The following is a 23171-nucleotide window of genomic DNA, read 5'->3' as shown; positions in this document are numbered from 1 at the left end:
TTTATTTCAGTCTGTGTGAGATCTGAATGAGATCTTCATTCTTCTGAATGAAGACAGGATCCTGAAATGCGTTCTCCTGTGCTGTTTTCCTGATGAGTTGTGGATTTGTGTTCAGCTGCATTGTGGGATTTGGCATAGAGCAGGAAAGAAGATAATGCTCTTAGATTGAAGCTAGCCATCCTGCAGATACACCTGTTCTAACCCTGTCTTGGGAATGCTGCCTTGAGACTGAATGTAGTTTTAACATGTTGAACAAATGCCTCTATCCTTGGAAGGTTGATGTGTTCTTGGCTGTTTTGGATAAAATACTGAATTGAGGAAATTGGTATCTGTGTTTCGGACACCACTGAAAATAGAAGGCTTTTTCTGCTGTGGCACTTTGACTGCTACCTTTGAAGTTTCTAAGCCAGGAATAGGAGTTGCACGTTTCTTTAGAAAACACAGAAACCCTTGTTGAAGATAATGCTCTTGTTCCTACTTCAGAGTAACGAAACAAAGGCTTCAGCTGTTCAACATACAAATTCATACATAACTAAGAGCCGTCACTAACCACCCTCCTGTTTCCGTAAGAAAAGTAGCCTTCTGTCCAGCTCTTGGAAGTGAGAACTGTAGCAACAATGGAAAGATTCACTTTGGCATTCTGAAGCATTTCTAAAGACAAGTTATTTTCTGTTCTGCCTATTGCTGTGGCAGAAGGTCCTGAAAAGGCACCTACCAAGAGTCCAGGTGACCTTGGTTACTGCAGGAAAGCAGATCACTAAATGACAAGTCAGCATGATGAAAGATTATTGGAGATTAACATAATAAAAACTGCAGGCTGTACTGGGGAGGATCAGAATGGGTTTAGGATGTTTATAACTCAGGCTGCTACATTTGTGGTTTTCTACAGCATGGGTGCAGGTCTTACACAAGGGCTTTGTTTTGCCTGCTGATGCTGTTACGTAGTAGGTTAGTAAAACTCAAGGATAAGGGTTAGCTAGCTAAGACCTTAAGCATTTTAGATTAAAATTCCGTAGGACCAAGGTATGTAGGAAATTCTGGTAACCATTTTTTTCCCCTATAGTTTATTTACTTCTGTGACTCCTTTTTCCGCTTCAGCCTGCAGAGCGAACAGGAGGAATCGATGTACCTGCTGTGCAGAGGTGGCTGTTGCAGTGTTTCTCTGCTAAAGGTGCAGCTGCCCTTCAGGTGGTTCGGGGGCTGGGCACTTTCTCCAGACATCAGGGTGCATTAGGAACATGTGTTACGGCAGAGCTGCTTCCAAGCTGCCCTGAAGATGTTTGCAGTGGTGCATTTACCCGCATCTCCCAGGCCCTCAGAGGAGTAGCAGGTACAACAGGAATGCTCATTCCTGTCCTGAATGACTAGTAATCCTGTAGTGGCAGCAGCACAAGCTTAACAAAACCAGCTTCTCTCTTTTGCTTTTGCATTGCATAACTGAACAAATGTGTTGATTTTTGTGGGTTAACTTACAGGGTCTCTTCCCTACTTTGTGCAACCAGGATCTGGCTTTTCTTCTGCAGCACAGGCACATGTGAGTTTCCATGGTTTAGGGCTGTCTGGCTTATCTGTGCCAGATGATTAGGCAGACTAGTGATTAAGCTTTCCAAATAATCCACCTCCAGTTAATAAAATTTTGCTGGAATTTGGAAAACACTGAAAGAACTGATGAACACTGGTTCTGTGTTCATTTTGTTGCGATAACTTGTGTACCCAGGCCACTATATTCGCAAATGTTGGTGGTTGTTTGCAAGAAAAGCAAGCTTGATTTGTGGCAGCAGGATTGCCTGAGATGGAGGGTGCTGTTCAAGCTGGCAAGTGGGCGGGATATCATGTGATCCTTCTAATCAAAGTAACAGATGCAGCCCAGAGGAAAGCTGCAGCTGTTTATGCAGCTTGTAAGCCAAAAATTACACATACTGTTGTGCATAATGTCAAGACCAAATTCGGGGGGGGGGGGGTGGAAGCTATGCTTAGACATTCATCAACAGAAAAGCTAAATTGACTGAAATCTTTGTTCATGTGTCTTAGATCTTGGGTGTTGTGCCTCACTCCATAAGTCAATTAAGGAGGGGAGGTGTACTAGCTAGCAATATACTGTTTTGCATCAGTATGCCAGTGGGATGCTGGTGGAGCAATAATAAATAGCATAGTCGTTACGAGAATAACACATTGTTCTCAATGTTTGGTAGTCTTTCATAATGGCATCTATTTATAGAGACTTGGTTTGGTGCTTTATGAGCTCCCTTTTTTCATAAATGGCTCTTCTTTGTTCAGTTTATCAGGCTGGATGGCTTACAACCTTAGAAAGAAGATAGAGAAAGAGCTTTAGAATAAAGCTGCTTTCAGTAACCATCCTGTTCTATGTTAAGTCTGTAGTCTTTGCAGATGTGAGTTTGACATTGGAGACCTCTTCATTAATAATCTGAGCTTCCTTAGGTAATGCTTCATGTTGCTGACTTAACCACTTTCTAGTTGAATCTTAGCCCAGGTGCAATATTTGCTTTTGGTGGGGGATTAATTCTTGAAATCCTGGATGGGACGCAATGAGGGACGTGCTTTCAAATCCCCTACAAATTGTCTTCCTTGTTTGAGAAGAGGTTAGTGATTCTCTCAGGTAGATGTGAAGAAGAATAGGACACAGCTGTGTGGAAAATCCATCTTTCTCCAGTAGTTAGGAGTTCACGTCTTTGTCCTGTGGCAGCTCCTGTGGCATTTGAAACGCAGCAAGGTATTTGATTTTATTTGCTGGTTTGTTTATTTGGGTCTACAGCGTGAATAGGGTGTCTGTTCAGCAGCAAATACTATTCTGGAGTTGGATAACTTACCTGTAGTTGATAGAAATTCTTAAACGTGTGTTAAGTCTGTCCTTAATTCTTAAACCTTACTTTTCTTTTTTCCCCTAGCTTTCCAAGAAGGGAAATGTTTTCTTTTCTACAGTTTGTTGCATGTAAATAAGACCTAGAAATTATTTCTACTTTTGAAACAGTTTTTAAATGGGAAAACAAGAAGAAAAATAGTATGGAAGCAGACTGGAAGGACAGTCACACACTGTCAGACCAACAGTCTCTAACACAGTACGGTAATTCACACAGGTCCAATGGGCAGAATCGTACGAACAGGGCACGTGTAGCATCGTCCTTTCCTGATGCTGCTCCTCAGCTTCAGAGTCAGGGGTTAAGGTTGCACATGGGTTGTCCTGTCTGTCCACTATCTGCCAAAAGCCTTTTTTTTGCCTGTGAACACATCTAACTCTGTGAATCCATTCATGTTGGTGATTTCCCTTTCCCTGAAGAATTGTATTCCACCTGTTTTTTTTCCTTGGATACAAGCTGTATCCTACCCCTGGATATAATTGTTACCTTTCTGGACCCATAGCTGGACTGTTACATTCCAGAAGACTGTTCTGATTTGAGTTCAGTGTTACCCTGCAAGTAACCAGTTGCATTTAGTTCTGATTTAGTAAAATGCAGCAGGATGAGTGAGTTAAGTTCTTGTTTTGAGTTTAGTTTGACTGCTTATTAATACATGCCACCTTTTAAGTCTTAGACTGAAAATTCTGTATCCAAGATGTGGGTATGTAAGGAGCTCTGAAACGGTATAGATGGCATTCTCTTGTGTTCTTGATTTATTTCCTAATAACTATTCTCCTTATATCAAGACACACTCTTGACGTGATACCAAGTGTAACTGCACGTGTCAGACTATAGTTGTATATTCCTTGAGTGCAATACTTTTCACTTACCATTATAGAATGTACAGGATTTCATCACCTATTCCATCTGCATCATGAAGGGCTCTTCCAGCTTAACATAGCTTAATTTTGGGGAATCCAGAATAGCTTTGTGTCTGTGGGCAGACTTTTCACCCCTTATCTAGGCTTCTTTCCATTCAGTCAAGGATATGCTGTCCCAGGACAGATGACATTGCACTGTTGAATACTTGTAGTGGTAAAAAACCACCAAAACAAAGCCAAACAACCACTCCCCCACACACCTTAAAGCAGCCAAAACCCTTAAGCACTGATATTTGTTATTTCCTGTATTTTATCTGATTGTTAACAAGTGAAATGTCCTTCCTTCTTATGACCACTTAGAGGCTCTGATGACAAATCTTGAGGAAACTTTTGAAAATCAAAGTACCTTGTGTTGATCAGATTACCTTTATCTGTACTCTCATAGATTTCTTCACAAACTTACTACAAAACTCTCAGCAAAGGCCAAGCTAACCCTTCCGCTCCAGTTTTTTCTATTAGTCTATTACTTTTTAAATACAAATTAGAAGGAGTTTTTGGTCTTTTGTAGTATTTCCGAAGAGCTGTTTTTAAATAGTTGTTACGGGGTTTATTTAATGAGGAACTGCTAGAATAAGAAGAAATCAACCTTCTGTGCTGTGTGTGAGTACCTATTGAGAGGAGTCTTTGGTAAACTATGCATGGGAGCACAGAGTGCTTTACCCACCAAGTATAATTCAGCTTTTGTCTCATCCACCTGTTTTCTTCTGACATCTTTCCCAGGGCATTTTGGGGCAGCAAATCTTCATTCACCCACAGTCACATACCCATCTTTGATCATGAGCTGCCCCGAGTCTCAAAAGACAAATGGGAAGAATGCTGGTTCTCAAAAACAAGTTATCTTCAGAAAAAGCACCCGTGACAAAGCTGTAAGTACCGTGACTATGGGTTTATATAGGTATGAGTTTTCCTTGTAGTCAGACAAGTAAAGACTTATTAGAAAGTTATTTCCTGTCTCCTTCATTACTTTCTGAAGAAGGACCATGAACTATATTTAGTGCTAAGTTTGAGAAGATGATGTAAACAGAGTGTATAGGCCAAGCTTCTCATAATACAACAGGAAGGCAACTCGCCTCTCTCTACTCCTGGGTTGTACTCCTGCTGATAGATGTTTAACAACAAACAAAGGTAATTCAGTGTCTTTCCAGCCTGATGGCGCCAAAAATCTTTATAGTTTCTTGTCCTGTGTACAAGAATTAATGTTGTACTCTTGAGAGTTTGTCTACATCTGGTCTTCAATTCTGATGTCCTGAAGCATGTAAATAGTTCTATTGCCTGGTGTGAATTGCATGTTTGCTGGAAAAGAAAATCCATTTAAAATAGAATTATTCTGATCTCTACAAGATTTATCGCTGTGTGTTGTGTGTCTATCTGTGTGACACACAGACGCACAACCATCAACAATTTGTGGTTCAACCATGGTCTCGTATCTCCCTACAGCTGACTATCTACCTGGGAAAGCGGGACTTTGTTGACAACATAGGGAGTGTGGAGCCTGTAGGTAAGTCCACAAGGATATGTGCTGCCCTTCCTGCTCTCTGAACCCTGGTTATCCTCTGATAATGTTTGTTATTTTTTTCCTTTCTTTCAGATGGTGTTGTGTTGGTGGATCCTACACTTCTCAAGGAGAAAAAAGGTTTGAGGTTTTATGCACTGTATGTTTCAGAGATTGTCAGTCCTCTTTTGAAGTGAGATGCTGAGATAGAATCTCTTATTTTTATTGTTTTAAGGGTACAAATGTAACTTTCCTCCCTGTGAATGGGCTTTTTACTTAGTGTAATGTGTTTTCTTACAGGTGGTATAAGTACTGGCTAGGTTATGTAACACTGTCAAAATGGATTTCCCTGGCTGTGTAGTGGAGGAAGAGTTTGCATCCTGTGCTGGCTGCATTGTTAGCTTGCAGCATGATTTACCCATCATGTCCTTCTTTCCAGTGTATGTGTCCCTGACTTGTGCTTTCCGGTATGGCCAGGAAGACATTGATGTGATTGGCCTCACTTTCCGACGGGACCTATACTTCTCTAGGGTCCAAGTGTACCCACCTGTTGACAAGCCAGAGACTCTTTCCCACTTGCAGGAATCTCTGCTAAAGAAGCTGGGGAAAAATGCTTATCCCTTTTTCTTTACAGTAAGTATCTTATAGGAGCCTCTGACCCTCCTCTCCTTACCTGTTATTATCAGGCTGCCGAGACTTGGTGATGGAGAGAAGACGGGGATTAACAGTGAATTCATATTATGCAATGTTCCAATATTGAGTTACAGGCAATCTACCATTTTTGTTTTCTTGCTGTCCTAAGTGGTAAAGTGCAAGAAGATCCTAACTATGTGAAAAAGTCATTTTCTTGAAAAGAGAAGGAAATACGCACTGGCTATCAGGGTTGGAATACATTCTACCATTGCCTCACTGCTCACAGAAGTGCTAAATTTTTTCTCTTTAAAAACTTTATGGATCAAACAAGTGGATGAAAAGCTCTTTACCAGATGTTTCAAAAATAACAGCTCGTTGCCAAACTCTTATTCTGATAGGATATGCTTCCAGTACTGTCAGTGACACGTCTGCCTTAGCATTCCCTAGGAAGGCCCAGGTTTGAAAAACAGATGCTCTGATACAGCAACAAACAAGTCCTTGAACAATTCTGCCTAGTTGTTACCCACTGCAATGTTATTAACAACTAATGTACAAGTAGTGATCTTCAAACTGCTGGAGTCTCTAACAGGGTGTTAGCACTCAGTCCCCATGAGTTACTCTGCAGCCTTCCCAGTCAATGTCAGAAGTTGCTGGCCCTGCCCAGGCCAGGAGCAAATGAATACTGGCTGGTGGCTGGCTGGTTTTCATGGCCTTAATTGTGTTTCTGACATGGACGCTCTTTACTCAAGCTTCAAGCCTACATGAACAGTGAGTACCACTGCTGTGAGGTGTATTGAGTATCTTGGATGAGGAGGCAGATGTGGTAGCTTCTACTCCAGACTCTGCTTCTAGGGCTCTGTTTGATTTTTAGACCAGCTGCTTTTTGAACTTTTTTCTCTTTTGACCCCTGCCCGTTTTTTTTGCTATTGAAGTATTTCTGGAAGAGAGGAATGTGTTCCTACAAGGCAAGATAAGGCCTAGTATATTAAGGCCCCTATCCTAGCCAGAAGTTCAAAAAGTTGTGCACAAGTATTAGGAGGAACGGCTGAGGGTACTGCGGTGCTTTAGTCTGGGAAGACAAGGCTTTGGAGGGACCTTATTGCTCTCTACAACTGTCTGAAAGGAGGTTGTAGGGAGGTGGGGGTCAGTCTCTTCTCCCAGATAACAAGCAATAGGACACAAGGTGACGGTCTCAAGCTGCACCAGGGGAGGTTTAGACTGGATACTGGGAAAAATTCCTTCACAGAAATTCAACCATTGGAACAGGCTGCCCAGGGCAGTGGTGGAATCATCATCCCTGGAAGTGTTCAAAAACAGTGTAGATGAGGCCCTCAGTGATGTGGTTTACTGGTGTCCTTGACAGTGCTGAGGAACAGTTGGACTTGATCTTAAAGAACTTTTCCAACCTCGTTGATTCTGTGATTACAGTGAGGGACCTGTTGTCTTCAGGATTGCTTTGTATCTTTTCTGAGCGATATGTTAACTACAGTAATTAACTGTGTAATATTGCTTTGGGGTATTTTTCTCTTCTTCCTCCCACAGTTTCCAGATTACCTGCCTTGTTCAGTCTGTCTGCAGCCTGCACCTCATGATGTTGATAAGGTGAGACCAATGGGACACTTCTGCTTAACATGGTTGAGGAAAGTCAGATGGAAAAAATTGATGTGAATTCATTTGGCTAGCTTGAGAAAAAATTGAGGTGATAATGGGTTTTACTGTGCTATGCCAAAAATGTCAAGAACCTGACTTAAGAGCTGCAAGTGAGTGTCATGGAGCTGAAGTTCTCCGAATAAGAAAGGGAATCTAGTCTAATAGCAAGACTACTGAATCTGCAAAGCTTGTAGTTTCCTTAAGGGTACCACATGCTTTGGAGGTTGACTGCACATAAAATGATTGCAGCTGTCAGGCTACATGAGACAAAAGCAGACAGAGTGCCTAAAATCTCCTAGTTCTCTATAAATAGCATGTGTTAAGTCTTACTTCAGAATTAAAACAAATGCAGAGGACTGGCCTTTACATGTGTTTGAACAAAACAAAAACCCTGGAGTAAAAGTCATAATGAGATGTTCTGCAAGATTTCTGACACCATTTAAAATACACCTTTTCCGCTTAGCAGGGTGCTTCTCTGAACAGCAGAGCTAGGCTAACAGCTGGGCAAGGTGAATACAGGTTGTAGAATCCAGCAGAATCCAAGGATAAGTTGTGGGTTTTGTTAAGGGATGATATTCCAGCAAAAATTTCTATATTGCTCTGTAGAGGGTTATCTGGGAATCACAGATGTCCCATGGTGGTATAAACCCATAAATCTTAGACACTGGGAAAGATGAAGATTGACCTGAGTCAGGTGATTGGCATTATAAAGCCAACTGAGAAATTCAGTTCAGAAACCCGGGGTGGACTGGAGAGCCTTGTATGCTGGTCAGTCTCATAACCCATACCATGCTGTAACCACTACAGCACTGCTCTCACAGAAAACCTTTTAGGAGTAAGGATATTATCTGGCAAAGATTGGGAATTAAGCTTCATTTACTAGAAGCAGCATGGAACAGGTGGATGCTGCCATACGGCTTGGCAGGGGTCTCTATTTCAATGGTAGGAGGCTGGAAGAATTTGCAGTTGGCAGGAGTCTAAGAATTTCTGGTGTACAGAAAGATATTTAAACATCTGCAGATGTTGTTGGCTTCTGACACTGATTTCACAGCTGCCCTCTCTCTATCTGGCAGACCTGTGGGGTGGACTTTGAGGTGAAAGCTTTCTCAACAGAGAATCTGGAAGAGAGAATTCATAAGAGGTAACAGAACCTGTGTGTCTTCAACTTCGCCCTTCTTAAAGGGGATGGGTTGTTGGTCCAGTAGTGCACCTTGTTTGCTTGTTCAGCTTTACCCCACGTGTCATTGGACTTCTTGGGTGTTAGCATGTGTGAATGCAGAACTCCTACCTCTGCCAAGCACAAAGTACCACCTCATTTTCCTCTGCTGCTTCCCAGGAACTCTGCACGTCTGCTGATCCGTAAGGTGCAATATGCTCCAGAACAGCCAGGACCTCAACCTTGTGCAGAGACCACCTGGCAGTTCTTCATGTCCAAAAAGCCATTGCACTTGAAAGCTTGTCTCAGTAAAGAGGTGAGGAATTTGCTCTGGGCTGTGGACATCATAGTATTGGCATGCCAATATGCATTTTGCTGCCTGTAGTAGCTACTTCTTGTGTTACTCGAATGGTCTCAGCTGAAATTGACTTGTCCCACCACTTAAGGGCTCTGATGTATTTTCTGTCAGTAGCTACTGTTAAGAGAGCCTGAGACCAGACACATTTGAGGCTAAATATATCATTGAAGGGTCATGAATCATTGGGAAGGGTTTCTGTGCATTTTGTCTTCTGGCTTCTGTGAGGACATTTAATCTGGGATGACTAGAGGGGTTTAGGGCTTAGGAGAAGCCTTCTGGCTGGATATCTGAGCATCACATTTCTTCCAGGTGTATTACCATGGCGAGCCCATTCCAGTCACTGTCATGATCAATAACAGCACAGAGAAAACAGTGAAGAAGATCCAAGTCCAGGGTATTTTTTTACTGTTGCTTGGGGCTCTTTGAGGGCAAGAACACTGAATGATGAAAGGACTGAGAGGAAACCAGTGCTTGCAACAGCTTAAGCAGGCAGTATGGGACAAGTCAGGAATTTGTCCCTCCACCGTGTTTCTGTTTCTTTGCTGTTCAACAAGTGATACACTACAGCTTTTTGCCTGACTCATGGTTACTCCTATGGCTTAATTTCAGGCACCAGTATGTCCCCTCTAGTACAAGGACATATGCCTCTAGGACAGGTCAGATGCTGTGAGGGAAAAGCTGCCTTTTGGGAGGCCAGTGGGAAGGGCTCTCCTGTCAATGTGATGCTCCTGCTAAGTGTGATTGTGCCTTAGGTTGCATACAAGTTTGCTTGGGGTTTCAGAAATACCTGGCAAAGTGAGAAAGGCTGCTCTGCCAGTGATGGTGTAACCTCTCCTGAGGAAGCTGTGGGCAGGGGCTGAGGTTCAGAGAATTCTCCTGTGCCTGTGTTTTACTTGTGGCACTGCATGTTTTCATTCCACAAACCCCATTGCACTCGGACCTGTGGAAGACAGTCTGTGACACAAAGTATGAGAAAGAGAAGTCAGGGAGGGAGCAACATTGCTGAGGTTTTTACAGAACTCTACAGCAGTGAAAGCCAGTTCAGAGCTGGTCTTGGATGTACTGTCTAGTGATTGCCAAATGTTTTAGGCTGACACACCTCTGTCAGATTTAGAAAGACCTCGTTGGTCCCCATATTTTCTCCTCACCATTGTTTCAGGGTTTTTGTGTTTGATTGGAGAATATAAGCTATTTATTATCACAGGCTCTTGACTGCAGTCTGCCTGGTGATGGTGTTTCCTGAATGCAAACGCGTGGGCTATAGATACACAAGAGATACTAGTGACCAGAGATGAAAGCAGATGTGCTTAGAGAAGAAAGAGGAAGATCTTTATAATGGAAAGAGTAGGCTCCCAAGGGAAACTGTAGGTTGTGGACTTTGTCTTCTCTAAATCAAGACTGAGTGCCTCTCAGGGAAGATAGGAAGGTAGACTTTGTCCATTTCTGAGCTGTTGGTCTCTATCCAGGCCAGGCTGTCTGACCTGGTGGTCCCTTCAGGCTCCAAATGGATGAGTTTTCCTGTTTTCCCCATACTTTCTTCCATTCCAAGACTTAGGGGAGCAGCTGTGTTGTTTCTGATGCTTATGCAAAACTGATTGTCCTCTTTCTCACTCAGTGGAGCAGGTTGCCAATGTGGTTTTGTACTCCAGTGATTTCTATACAAAAGTGGTAGCTTCTGAGGAAGCACAGTGAGTAAATGCTCTGCTTATCCCTTCTTGCTCCTTCACACCCTTTTAATTACCCTCTTCCTCAGTAATGGGAGGTACCCCTAGCTGTAGTCTGGCAGTTGCCTACTATTATAATGCTCTCTCCTCTCATCTTTCTTTGTGTGTATGTCCCACACCACCTGTACTGTCTGGATGCAGGCAGCTGGCCTCCTTTGCACATAACCAGCAGGGACCCTGCACCTTTATTCAGAGAATGGGGAGTTTGCAGAAGAGGTTTGAAGAGTAATTACCTACTAGAAAAGCTTGGCAGGGGCTGTGGAAGGCTCCCCATTGCTTGAAAGCTGTATTAAATAGAGATGCAACATTTTTCTGAAAGGTGTTGCTGTTTGGGTGTAAGTCATGGATGATCTAGCTTGAGGTTAGTTTCTTCCACACCATTTCATTTGCTTTCTTCTGGCCTTAGAAAGCCCATTAAAACCATGAGCCTGTTGGCATTGTGGGGAGCCACCTGCTCTTTTGTACTGCACAGTGCAGCATTGAACTTCACTTTGTGAGGAGGGTTAGACACACCAGGCACTTCCACTTTTCTGGTCTTCTGCTCTATAGCTCAGGGACATGTTTTTCACTGAGAATTGGTCTTCTCAACTAGGATACATTTTGTCCAAATTTGGAGGTCTGCAGCATAGTTTAGACCCGCTTTAGAAGTCTTCCTTAATGTGAAATGGATCATTTTTTACAACTGCTTGTTCCTCTGTGATTAGGGAATTTTTTTACTAGCTTAGATGTAGACATCTGCATTGTAGACAATTTGGAATTTGGACAGATAAATCCCACTCCTTCTGGATGGCTTTGTAATCTGTTTTGGTTGGGTGTGCAACACAATTCTGAGTGTATCACTTTTCTCCTCTCACCTGCTTCTTATTTTCAGAGAAAAGGTGCAGCCAAACAGCAGTCTGACCAAGACACTGACACTTCTGCCATTGCTAGCAAATAACCGGGAGACACGGGAAATAGCTCTGGATGGAAGGCTAAAGGATGAGGATACCAATTTGGCTTCTAGTACTATGTGAGTAGAGTTTTAAATGGAGGGTTATAAAGAAAAGGGGACGATGGAGCAGACACTTCTATCAGGAGTTTGTAGCTGTAAATGTGTGTTCAGATGGGTACATCTAAGTTGCATTACTTACTCTATCATATTCATTTAGGTTAACTAGTGACCACAGATCTGGAGAGGTATTAGCTGTCCCTGAGCCGTGTCTGCTTTATCACTTTTAGGAGAATAGGATGTTCACCTAGTTCTCACTCCAGCTGTACATTGTTGCTATGTTGCACTGTTGCCACCTGACACTGCTCTGTTTTCTCTGGTAGTATTAAGGATGGAATAGACAAGACAGTGATGGGGATTCTGGTTTCCTACAAGGTTAAAGTGAAGCTCACTGTTCCAGGGTAAGAGTATCAAACTTTTTGCTTCTGCATAGATTTAAGAGGGGAGTGTGTGTACTTCATTGACAAGTGGGGAGAGGGCAGGACAGTGTACCCCAAGAGAAAGGGCACAGCTATAAGACATGAGGATCCTCTAAAGCAGAAATTTACCAGTAATCAATTTTGGCCTATCCAAAGGACTTGTCTTGAGCAAGAGGGGTTGGATTAACTTCCTTAGATACCAGATGACTTTTCAGCTGAAGTACAAATCTCTCATTTGCAGTTCATGTGAGGCTTTATGTTGTCATTCTTATTCTTCCAGAGCAGAGGTAGAGACATCTGCCTGCAAGTCCTAAATACTGTGAGTCATAAATACCAGTGTTCTGTACTGACCCAGCTTTCTGGGAGAAGCTCATGTTACTAACATGAAATAGTTCCCAGCATAGAGTGCCAAAGAAGACCAGGACAACAACTCTGTGATGCTTGTCACTGTTTACATTTGTATTTCATTCATCTGTCCTTCTTTCTGGTATAAAAATGAGGCAATGACTTGCCTAAAACATGATAAAATGACTGCCTCCTGTAGTCCTGCAATTGCCTTTGCCCTCTGGCTGTCAGAAAAGGAGCCGTGCCCAAAACTTGGTCAGGAGTTCAAAACTTAGACGTTCTTCATGGGAAGGACATGAAAAGTTAAAGTTACATTTTTTAAGAACAAGTTTATTTGCATGTTGTGCTTTGCAGCATGTAGAGAAGAGTATATGAGGAAGGTGATTTTAATAGTCTACCAATAAAACATTTGGTAGAGCACCAGAATGGAAAGGTACTAAATATGCTTCTGTTTTTCTCCTTGTTTTCTTCTGTAGCATGCTGGGAGACCTCACCTCCAGGTAAATGTCATCTTCCCTTTCAGACCATGCAGTTATAGTTGATAATTTGTCTTTTTTTTTTACCCTCTTACCTATTCTCTTTCCCACCTCCCTGAAAAACATAACTATACGTTCAGCTGATAGAAGTCTGTGCATTCAGCTGTGAAAATGAAGCACTTACAGAAATACCATTGCTTTTATGTACGTGCAAGTACATGATAAATGCAGTTTATTAAAGTGGCTGTATCTGGGATATTTGTGGGTAAATCAGAGTTTAACTCTTTTTGAGGAGAAACTTACGATTAGATAAAGATGGAAGAATTGGTGAAGCTGGAGTTCAGGGCTTGGGCTGGCCTGAGGTGGGAAGGGGATTGAATCAGGCATGAATGGAGCTGTGGATCTGATGCATTCTATCTTCTTCTCAAAGTGAAGTGGGCACAGAGCTGCCATTTCGTCTCATGCACTACAAGCCTGATGAAAAGAACTCAGCAGGTCAGTTATTCTTGTTTTTTGTCTTTTTTCATTAGCAGACTCAGATGAAATCTTACCATTGTAAGGCTTATAGTGATTTGTTCCACAGGAAACCTTTAGAGTCTACAAGAGTCCAGTATGGGGGCTGCTCTGTATGTATATCTATGTATTTGCATGTGTGTATATATGTTGTTCTTTCAACCACAAAGCACAAATCAGTAGGGAGGGCAGATGCTAAGACGGGAGAAGGTAGAAAGGGATCATGTTCTGGTTTTATCTTTCATCTGTGGAATCAGAATTTAAAGTGCAGTGCTTGAGGAAGCAGTTAAATCTCATGACTGCTGTGCAGAATGTCCTGAATGAAGCTGTCAGCAATTCCAAGACAGATCCCAATATAGCAAACAAGCTGTCACAGAAAACACTTAAGACATGAGCAATGTAAAAAGCAAAATACTTTCAAGCAAAGTTGAGAGGTACTAAAACTGTACATGATTTTATAGTTCCCATTACCTTTATGTGGCCTTGGCCATGGTGTCTGTTCAGTAGTTATCTCGGAGGAATGTCTCTTCAGAGTCAGGTCAGTTAGTAGGAACTTTGAAGCAGTGTATGCAGCTAGCCTTCCCCAGTCATGTGGAGGCTTGAGATCAGATGCCAAAACTTTCTTGAGCATCTGTGTTCTCCTCCCACTTCCTCAGGCCCTGGCTGGCTCTGCTGTCTAATGGTGAACATACAGAAACTGCAAGGTGCCTGCACTGAATCTGAAGCTCCTGAGGCAGCTGAATCCTGAATCTGAGGCAGCTACTGAACAAAAAAAACCCCACTATGCCAGCATTTCAGTTTTGGGGTTGTTGTAGATAGGTCTTCTTGTCCTGCCCTCTGTATTTGGACAGAGTTACATGGGCTTCAAACAGAACCCCATGGCTGCTTCTGTGTTACTTTTCTTTTTCTTTCTTTTAATTTTCTCTTTGGGCCCAACCTTACCTAAAGCTGCTGTTTCTAAGAAACCATTGGACAATGGTGGGCCCTGTAGGAAGAGCTATCCTGAGATAGGTGCTTTGCTCTATACTGGAAGCATTAGAAAGGACTTGAGTCCTTATTGTATGAAATTGTTGGAGGAATCAAGTGGGAGTGATGAGGAGAGACTGGTGATCCATTCTCCATTCGGTTGCTCTGGTTAGGAATCCGTGTTTGCTAATTACGGAATTGCCTGAGTGAGCAGAATTAAGTTTCTTCACTCTTCTAAGAACTGCATTTTAGGATATTTTCACTTTCGCTGGGAGAAGCCCTGCTGTGAGCTGTGCCAGCATGGCCTGCTAGCACAGAGACAGAACATGCTCATAGGAGAATGCATGTTATGGCCCCCATCAGAGTAGCACAATGAGTCTGGGAAGCACTTTCAGGACAAATCCACAAGATCTGTTCTCCTCTTATCGCCTTTATGCTGTGGCTGCAAAGGAGACAGCCACATCACTGGGGACTAGCACACAACACCCCACAGCAGCACACAGCCCAGACCTGCCCCCAAATGTCCTGTGAAGTGGAAATTGGGTCCTCAAGATTAGTCCATAGGACTAATAAGGTTGGATCACCCTGGAGAAGCTGCTGTGAAGCAAATGCTTTTGTTGGCACAGCTGTGCCCACACTGGGGGTTTCCCTTTCATGGTGCAGGTCAGCAAAGCTCTGCCAGCAAAACACTGAGATAGCTGCACACTTGATCTCATATGGATGCCTCATTGGGAGAACTGCTTTGGCAGGGGTCTTCTGTCTCTTCTGGTAGCTTGTACGTGCTGAAGCATTTCCCTCACGCTTCCCTGCAGCAATCCCCCTGCCAGGTACTTGATGAGGGGCTAGGGGTGGCACTAGTGGCCCCAGGAGCAGTGTCTGGTGAGGGCCATTTAGTGTCAGTGGGAGCCCCATATGGCAGAGGTGCTGGGTGGGCAGCTTAGGAGCTTTCATGAATATGGAGGAAAGGAACAGGCTGCCCAGGGGAGTGGTGGAATTGCTGTCCCTGGAAGTGTTCAAAACTGTGAAGATGAGGCCCCCACTGATATGGTTTAGTGGTGGCCTTAGCAGTCCTGGGGTAAAGGCTGGACTTGATGATCTCAAAGGCCTTTTCCAATCGAGCTGATTCTATGATTCTATGAAAGCTTGAAAACTTAAAACAAGGATCATCCAAAGACTTAGGCAACTGTAGATTTTATATTTTTAGAATGGTGTGAATTTTTTACATGACATTTTTTTGGTGTTAACAGTGCCACCATCCCTTTTTTATTACTTATGCTTCAGGCAGATCATTCTGGCATAAGTATTTGTAATATGAGGAAAATGGGAGTAATTTTTCGGTTAAAACATAATTTCAGAGGATGGCTGATATACTCCTTTATATAGGACACTCAAAATGATGTGGGTAGAAGACTTTACAAGGGAAATGAACTGCGATATTTCTTAGATTGCTTCCCCCAACCCATTCTCTTAACCAAAGAGAATACAAAACAATATAACCCATGTATTGTTTGCTACATCAAAGTCTTCTAGGAGCTGTCAGAAGACAGCTGTGGTTCCATGTATTTTGCACAGGTTGAAATTTCAGGTTTCTTGTAAACTGAAAACTTGTATTTTTTTTTCAGTTATGAGAAACAAAATTTCAGCCTTTCAGGAGCTCCCATGGGAAAGCCTTACAAATGATTACCTCCAGAAATAATGTTTTCTCATAAAAAAGATACTGTAACACAACAGCAAATTCCTCTGAAGCCTGCACAGCTGACTTGAAAACTGTGTTGGAATGTGGTGTCTGAGCTCATTATAGGGAATAAGACAGCCTCCCATTTGAAGATGGTAAATGTAAACTACTTTTAGCTTTATAGTTTTCCATGCACTGTGCCTAATCACGCTTCCTAATTGTGAGTTTGTGGGTTTAAATTTTTATTCTACCACCTTAGCTCATAAACTCTGAGAAATAAAATGTGTTTCATTAGCGAAACACCATCTAATTTGGAATCAAGCGAATCAAGACTTGATTGCAGAGATGGAGCTTCAACAGTGTTTAGGCTCTCAAAGCCCCCAAAAGATGGGCTTTTTCTTTGTTGGCTTGTTCTGCAGCCTCTGCAGTGGGTGTAGACAGGGGTGCATGGACAGGGAATTCTGCCATCACTTCTTATCTTCTTTTTCCATTCCCTTTTGTTTTTATGGATGAGTCAGTAGCAACCAGTTTGCCTATTGCATTCCCCGCTGACTTGACTTTCACTTCATCTTAAGGCGCAGCTGGGAAAAAGGAAAGGAGTCAAACCATCTTATAGAGTCAAAGCTAAACTGGGATGAAAAGATACTGCATACTATGATTTATTCCTTGCGGTGGAGCAATATAATTTTCCTTTCTCTAGCCAAGATGATTTATGGCAAAGATAACTAAAACATGTGTAGCATCAGTATATTTAATCATGTAGGGCTGGTTTGAGTGTAGACAACCTCAAAAAGAGAAGCTTCTCAAGAACATGGTTTAATTTTGGGGGGGTCAAAGTGGGGTTAGTGTGATGAACTTCTGTGTGCTTTATTTCACAGCAGATTACTTTGCCCTTTTTATTTGTCTGTAAGTGAGCCGTGCAGCATTCAGCACTCGGTAAAAAGCAGGTCTCTCAGAGTCTGTGGCTGTTGCAGCTTGCTTGGTCTCTGTGCCTGGAGGAGACAAAAAAGGAATGGCTTGCTACCTTTCCTTTCCCATATTTATTTATAGCTTCCTTGTCTTGGTCTTCTTGTAGGCCAGCATTTTGCATGTTTCATGTGCGCTGGTTTTGTAACTGCTTTTGTACCCATGTGTTTCACAGGTGGTTATTTTCAGTGCAAGCAGCTCCTGTCACATTGGCAAGTCTGTCTTTTCCGCCTGTTGACAAAAATGTAGAGAGATCTGTTTCTTTTAAAGATAGATTCAAACTGGGCTGTGTCTCTTCATGCTTCCAAGACCTTTCCCGATCAGCAGTTAGCCCAGAAGCTCCTGCTGGGTTTTTCTCAAGGCTGTGGTCTCAGCGTGAGTTCTTTGGTCTGGGGTTTTCCTGCCCTTCTCCTGATGTTTTACATTTTGTGGGCCTATGTCTTGGATACTGGCCTTTGTTTTGGCTGTCGTTCAACAAATAGTCATTTATCTGCTTCCTTGTTAAACTTGAATGAAAGGGCTGGTTTGAAGAAACCCATAAATGCTTTGTTCCTTTAATAGTAAAGTTATGCCTGCCCTATATTGGTATTGTAACTTTGAGAAATTAGGGGATTTTTAAAGCGCTCGAATGTCTTGAAAAATAACAGTGCTTACTCCCTTCCCCCCCCCCCCCGCCCTGAAGTTAGGAGAGGTTAAAAGCAAGCTTATAATGAAAATTACCATATGCCACAACTTTATACGGAATCATTTCTGTGGCTGCCTAATAAAAGCTTACAGAAAACCCTCTGCAGAGAGTATGATGCCATTCTGGAGCCTTCTTGTTCCTTGAACACAGCACCTTCCTATCCCAACCCTTAAAACAACTGCTGGCATGGCAGTTAAAAAAGGAAAGTCTTTCCATTATCAGGCTCCTGAGAATTTTTGTCTGTTACAATGTTAAATAAGCCACAGGACAGCAAGACAACTATGTGGAGTGGGCCTAAGCTGCAAATGTTGCTATTTAACAAGCACATGGGATGTAGTATAGCAGCCTGAAGGTAAAGTAGTGCATCTTTGAATACATCTGGTGTGTATGATAAACATTACTCCCAGCTACCCATGTACTGATTCAGTAATAATTTATCTGACAGACAAGTATATGTCTAACTGAAACAATACTCATTTTGTAAAATTGGCTTCAAACTGCTTTGGTAGGTATCTCAGCTTCACCCACACCACTGATGTCACTGTTCCCATAGTAATGAATGTACTTCAAAGTGGGGAAAGAGAGCAGACTATTTAAAGAATAGAAATTGGAGAAAAATTTAAATGAGAGTGATGCTCTATATATTGGAAATTTTAAAAGTTCTAAATATTTCATTTTTTTAAAATATGAATGAATATTTTTTAAATCCATTTCAGTCAAGCATGCATGCCCTGAAACTTTCCAGACTTCATCTTGGCTTCTGTGAGTAGAGGAGAATATCCTTTCTGAGTCTGGATGGGCACCATCATGAAGGTCTTTACAGGATCCATCCTTTGAGGCATTTTGGCCAGAGTGGCCCCATTTGGCATGCTTTTAATGCTGACTTTTCCAGCAGTGCCAGTCACCTCTTCTTGCCCTTGATTTCAGTGTCCATTGTGGGTGGGAATTCTCAAGGTAGTGAGTTATCTAGTCACTGAAGCATCTCAAATCTCAGACAGCTTCAGTAGAAAGATAGACTAGGTGCACCTTGCTCCATGACTTCAGCTCATGAGAAGTAAGCCAATGAAGTGACTGTTACTTGCTAAAGTAACTGTGAGAACAAGAAGAAAAAAATCCCCACCCCTATTTCATCCCTGCAATACAGGCTGCTCTGCTTATTTTAGGCTGTGCTGAAACAGCTTCCAAAGAATCCTGCTGGCAAGCAGAGTTTGCTACCTGCTTGTGGTGTGGTTAGCAAAGATCTCATTGAAGAAGTGCATGTGCCAAAGGTTTTAGGATTATATTTAGGAAAAGATGAACAGGGGTATTGCCTCAAGCATGTAACCTATCTAATGAGAGACCACCTAGGCCTTCCTGTATTCTGACCTCTGTTTGATTTTAATACCTTTATGTTTATTGAACATCATCTTCGTATCAGCTGACTACTTACATTACAGTGACAGACCAACTAAAATTAACATCAGGTCATGCATGCACTCTCATCTCTGAGTAGAAATGTGTGCACAGGTGTGTCTCTCAGCTGTGATCACTAGCAAGCATAAATGGGAAAATCTGTCTTTGTTTCCTAGCTCTTTTGATGTCTTGGGCAATGTTGCTTTCCTGTTTGGGAGATCAGGTTTTGCTCCATCAGGTGCACGTATGCACGTTTTGAGACTTCCTGGAGTTCTCCTTGTCCTGCTGCAAATCCTTCTGCTTGTCACTGTTCTGGCTTGTCAGTTTATAAGTTTTTACTGGTTTTAGCATCCATTATTCTAACTAATTGGTATATCTTTTTTCCTCCTGTACTGCATGCTGATGACTGCAGGGAAGGATGGGTAAGTTTCTTTTAATGTTTCACGGTCTAGCTGCGGTTGTGAATTGACTCTTTGAAAAGTCCTTGAAACTGTCTGAAAATCCATGGGGTCCACAGAGTACACTTAACTCCAAAGTGAGAAAGTTATTATGTCTTGACAAATTACTGATCAGTTGAACTGCTATGACTGACCATGTGAAACTAGTTTAAGAGAACATGGTTTTGCCTCACAGTTGGAGGGAGGAATGTGTTTGTGGTCAGCTGATGTTCTCTAAATCTGAGTTTCAGGAACTCAATACACTTGACCATGTGCCCTATTTTACTACAGAAGGAATAAGGATGAAAGGTTTCACATTTTGTATCTAGACAAAGACTCTTTCAGGCTGCAGACTATTCGGCTAGCTGATAAACATTTAGCTGGAATTGACGTGATTTGGTACAGATGAAAACCTTCTCAGTTTCTGTCCTGACTTGCTCAATCAACTGCTTTTCATGCTAGCTAGAATACCACTAATTAAGATGGTGCCTGTGGGAATGTGATCTAAATCCCTTTGAAGACAAAGGAAACATTACCAGAGCCTACTCCAAGTTTCTCTTCTTCCTCCTATCTGTTGCCTTTAGTCTCCTGGTATAAAAAAAAAATTGGTAACTTTGTGATTTGGTTTCTTTTTTTTTTCCATTTCAGTGAAGCAGAGCTGGTATTTGAGGAATTTGCTCGTCAAGGCATAAAAGATACGGCTGATGATGAAGACAAGAATATGCCCTCAGCTGATGAGTGACTAAAAGAACAAGCTGCCAGAGAAGATATGTAGTCTGGCATCAATTAGAAATGTTAGGACCTAGGTTTCTAGTAAACTGCATGTTCTCAGTGCATGCATGGTCTTCCAGGGATCAGCCCTGATGTCAGTGGACATAAAATTATCTCTATTGCTTATTAAAAGTTTCACCTTTAGAGGAATGTAGCAAACTCAAGACCTGATGCTTACTTGCGCTACCAGAGGAGGACAGGGAAGGCTGTTGTGCCATGACTCCTGCTTTCAGAGCTACCTAATAAAAAGCTTGGTTGCTTTCAGCACTGCTGATGGTGCTGCTGCCTAGACTTACTCTGTGTCAAAAAGTCTCTTAATTTTGAAATGCTAGTGAACCAAATCCTAGTCTGGAAGGCTGACTTGCAGCCCTTGGTGATTTACTGAAGTTTCTCAGTGGACTGTACAAAACTGATTTTATTTCCTTTTGGTTGCTTTTTTGTTTATGCGTTACCAAACTCATCTAGTGAATATCCTCACTGACCTTGCACCCTTTACTGTGGCTTACATCCACTTTCTGTACCATTAAATTTCTTGCAAGTTATCTTCCACAGCAGCTATAATGCTGAGATACGATATTAGCTTTCTAGCAATGTGCTTAACAGCCTCATTATTAAAGATGAGAGAAATGTGCACTATTAATTCCTTAACAGATCTCCCCTTCTATAACCCCAAATAGCAAACTGCAAGTCCAGACTTGATCCTGTATGTAATCTAATTTCCTGTATGCAACAGTGCTTCAAAAGAGGGTGCAGTAAAATTAAGGAGGAAATTACGGGGCAGCCTGCCCTGAAGAGCTTTTTCCAACATCCATCTTCCAGAGGTTGGGTTATGCTTTAAGAAATGAGATTGTATTCTGCAAACTTTGTTCTTTCTTGTTGATCTGGATATTCTCATTATCCATGTAAATGTCTAACCCTTTCCTGAATCTCACTTAGATTTTGGCTGAAGTGAGTTGCATCAGCTAATTACATTTTGCATGTAAAACAACTGGTGTTTTCTTTCTCTTGTTTTTGCTCTAAATCTCCTTTTCAATGTCTCTGGTTTAAATCTGGAAAGCCTGAATGCAGGGCCTTACATTTTTAATATAAACTTACATTTTCCACCCTATGCACCGGAAAATGGAATTAAGAGCTTTTCACTTAGTGAACAACGATGCGCTTTTCACAGAGAAGAAAATGAAGGAGACATTGAGATGTCCGCTTCCTCCCGGCAGGAGTGGGACTGCTGCTGAAATCCTGCTGCAAGCACGATGCATTTCCGTCCTGCTTCACACTGCAGAGGCTGACAAACCGAGCTTGCCCTCTCTTTGGCTTAGGTTACTACTGGTAACTGTGACAAGCTAAAGCAGTTGAAGTGTGGGCTGCACTCTGGTATTTCTGCAGAATCACTCTACATACAGACCTTATTTTCTGAGCAGAGTTTTGTTTATTTTTTCTTACAGACTTCATCATGGTTACAAGCCCTACTTTTACAGACGGGCCAAAGTCATTAACCAAACAGCTTTGTGTGTGGCCTCTAATACAAATAGATTGGGTTAAAAGTTAAGCCTTCTCCTGTTTGTTTCTGTAAACTGGTCTCGATTAAGATGAATTAAGACCACAGCTGATTTCACAGTTCCATCAGTGTTCTCACCCAGTACCACCTGGAACCGTGTTTGGTTCCATTAGTCACAATTGTCTCACCTTAGATGAAATTGCAAGAGTTGGTATGTTTGCTCTGCTCTTTTCTAAGCACTGTGTGCTTTGCTGCTGAAGAGACCCTGTGGCCGTTTTCAGGTGTTTGTGGTCAGTGTAATTTGTATGATTTCAACTTTGGCTTTTGGAGGAGGACTAGGCATTTTTCACTTGGATTTCTGGCCAGGCTTTTCCAATAACTGTCCTGGCATTTTTATTACCAAGTTCTTTGTGGCTTGTGAAGACCACACCAATGCAGTAAGAATTGAACAAATTGCTCTTTGTGAATATGATGGCTTTGGAGAGCTAGTGTTTAGGATTTAAAGATACTAAGAAGAGGTACAACAGTCTTCTAGTATTGCTTCAAAGTGTGGCTTCTTCCACAGAGCTGTTTGCTTCAGTGTTCCTGGCTACTGCACTCATAGGTATGGGACTAACAAACTTAGAGGCCTGATGCCTTTTTTTCTTTTTCCTTCTTCTGTGTCATCCTTGTTGAGGTACCTCTCACTGACTTTCAAATTCCTCTCAAATTCATCTGTGGTGATGACTTCTGTAAGCTGTGTAACAAAATCACAGTGCACTCTGCTGTGCAGCAGGGAGGAGTTGAAATGGTTGTTAACCTGTTCTTTTGCCTGGCCTTAGGAAAGCACTTTCAGACATTGACCGTTTGTTTAGCCATGTTGGATGTTTGCTCATTTACTCAGAGAGCAAGGGCTTTCTGCTGGTTCCTCCATGTCCTGCTGCAGGCCAGGTTAGACTTGTACTCTCCTGCCTTTCAGTCAGCAGAAAAGAGGTCTCTAGCAGGAGCTGTTTGCCTTTTATCTTCCCTTTCTTCTGGTTCTGATGTTGTGTTGATCTTCCACCAAGTAAGACCTGTAGCCTGCTGCCCCTGTTTACAGCGGGGGGGGGAGTGATCCAATTTCCTGACCCTCTGCCTTTGATGTGGTGGGACTCCATTTATAGAAAGCCTGCCAGCTCTGGGAGAGGGATGCGCCCTGGTAGCGATAGCATCTCTGAAACGTAAGTGGCCTCTGTGCTTTAGCTGTCTGCTGATG

The 23171-nt window shown here is 42.3% G+C and overlaps 1 protein-coding gene across 3 annotated transcripts; it reads left to right on the top strand.

Annotated features, from left to right (window-relative positions):
* The first annotated feature begins 88 nt into the window (after positions 1-88).
* On the top strand, positions 89-22848 carry SAG (S-antigen visual arrestin). Of its 3 annotated transcripts, none has more exons than XM_057428948.1 (15): positions 89-2731; positions 4517-4662; positions 5234-5294; positions 5385-5429; positions 5728-5921; positions 7464-7523; positions 8645-8712; positions 8908-9043; positions 9395-9479; positions 10701-10773; positions 11681-11818; positions 12121-12198; positions 13038-13061; positions 13468-13532; positions 20320-22848. In XM_057428948.1, the coding sequence occupies exons 2-15, from the start codon at positions 4573-4575 to the stop codon at positions 20361-20363; spliced, it is 1161 nt and encodes a 386-aa protein (XP_057284931.1). In that variant the 5' UTR covers positions 89-2731; positions 4517-4572; the 3' UTR covers positions 20364-22848. The 3 variants fall into 3 exon arrangements, with proteins under 3 accessions (XP_057284931.1, XP_057284932.1, XP_057284930.1); XM_057428949.1 differs by lacking the exon at positions 89-2731 and adding an exon at positions 19647-19656 and having other exon boundaries at positions 4362-4662; XM_057428947.1 differs by lacking the exon at positions 89-2731 and having other exon boundaries at positions 4362-4662.
* The last annotated feature ends 323 nt before the right edge of the window (positions 22849-23171 follow it).

The sequence above is a fragment of the Pezoporus wallicus genome, unplaced genomic scaffold (assembly GCF_028554395.1).
Source record: "Pezoporus wallicus isolate ANWC-B61680 ecotype Strahan unplaced genomic scaffold, APGP_CSIRO_Pwel_v1 contig_593, whole genome shotgun sequence".
Classification (NCBI taxonomy): Eukaryota; Metazoa; Chordata; class Aves; order Psittaciformes; family Psittacidae; genus Pezoporus; species Pezoporus wallicus.
This window is presented reverse-complemented; position numbering and strand designations above follow the sequence as displayed.

Coding starts and splice junctions, on each gene's coding strand:
- SAG (XM_057428949.1), top strand. CDS start 4,435: ATGGGAGCACAGAGTGCTTTACCCACCAAGTATAATTCAGCTTTTGTC. Junction 5,430..5,727: donor ACTTCTCAAGGAGAAAAAAG/GTTTGAGGTTTT, acceptor CCTTCTTTCCAG/TGTATGTGTCCCTGACTTGT. Junction 13,062..13,467: donor CTGGGAGACCTCACCTCCAG/GTAAATGTCATC, acceptor TTCTTCTCAAAG/TGAAGTGGGCACAGAGCTGC.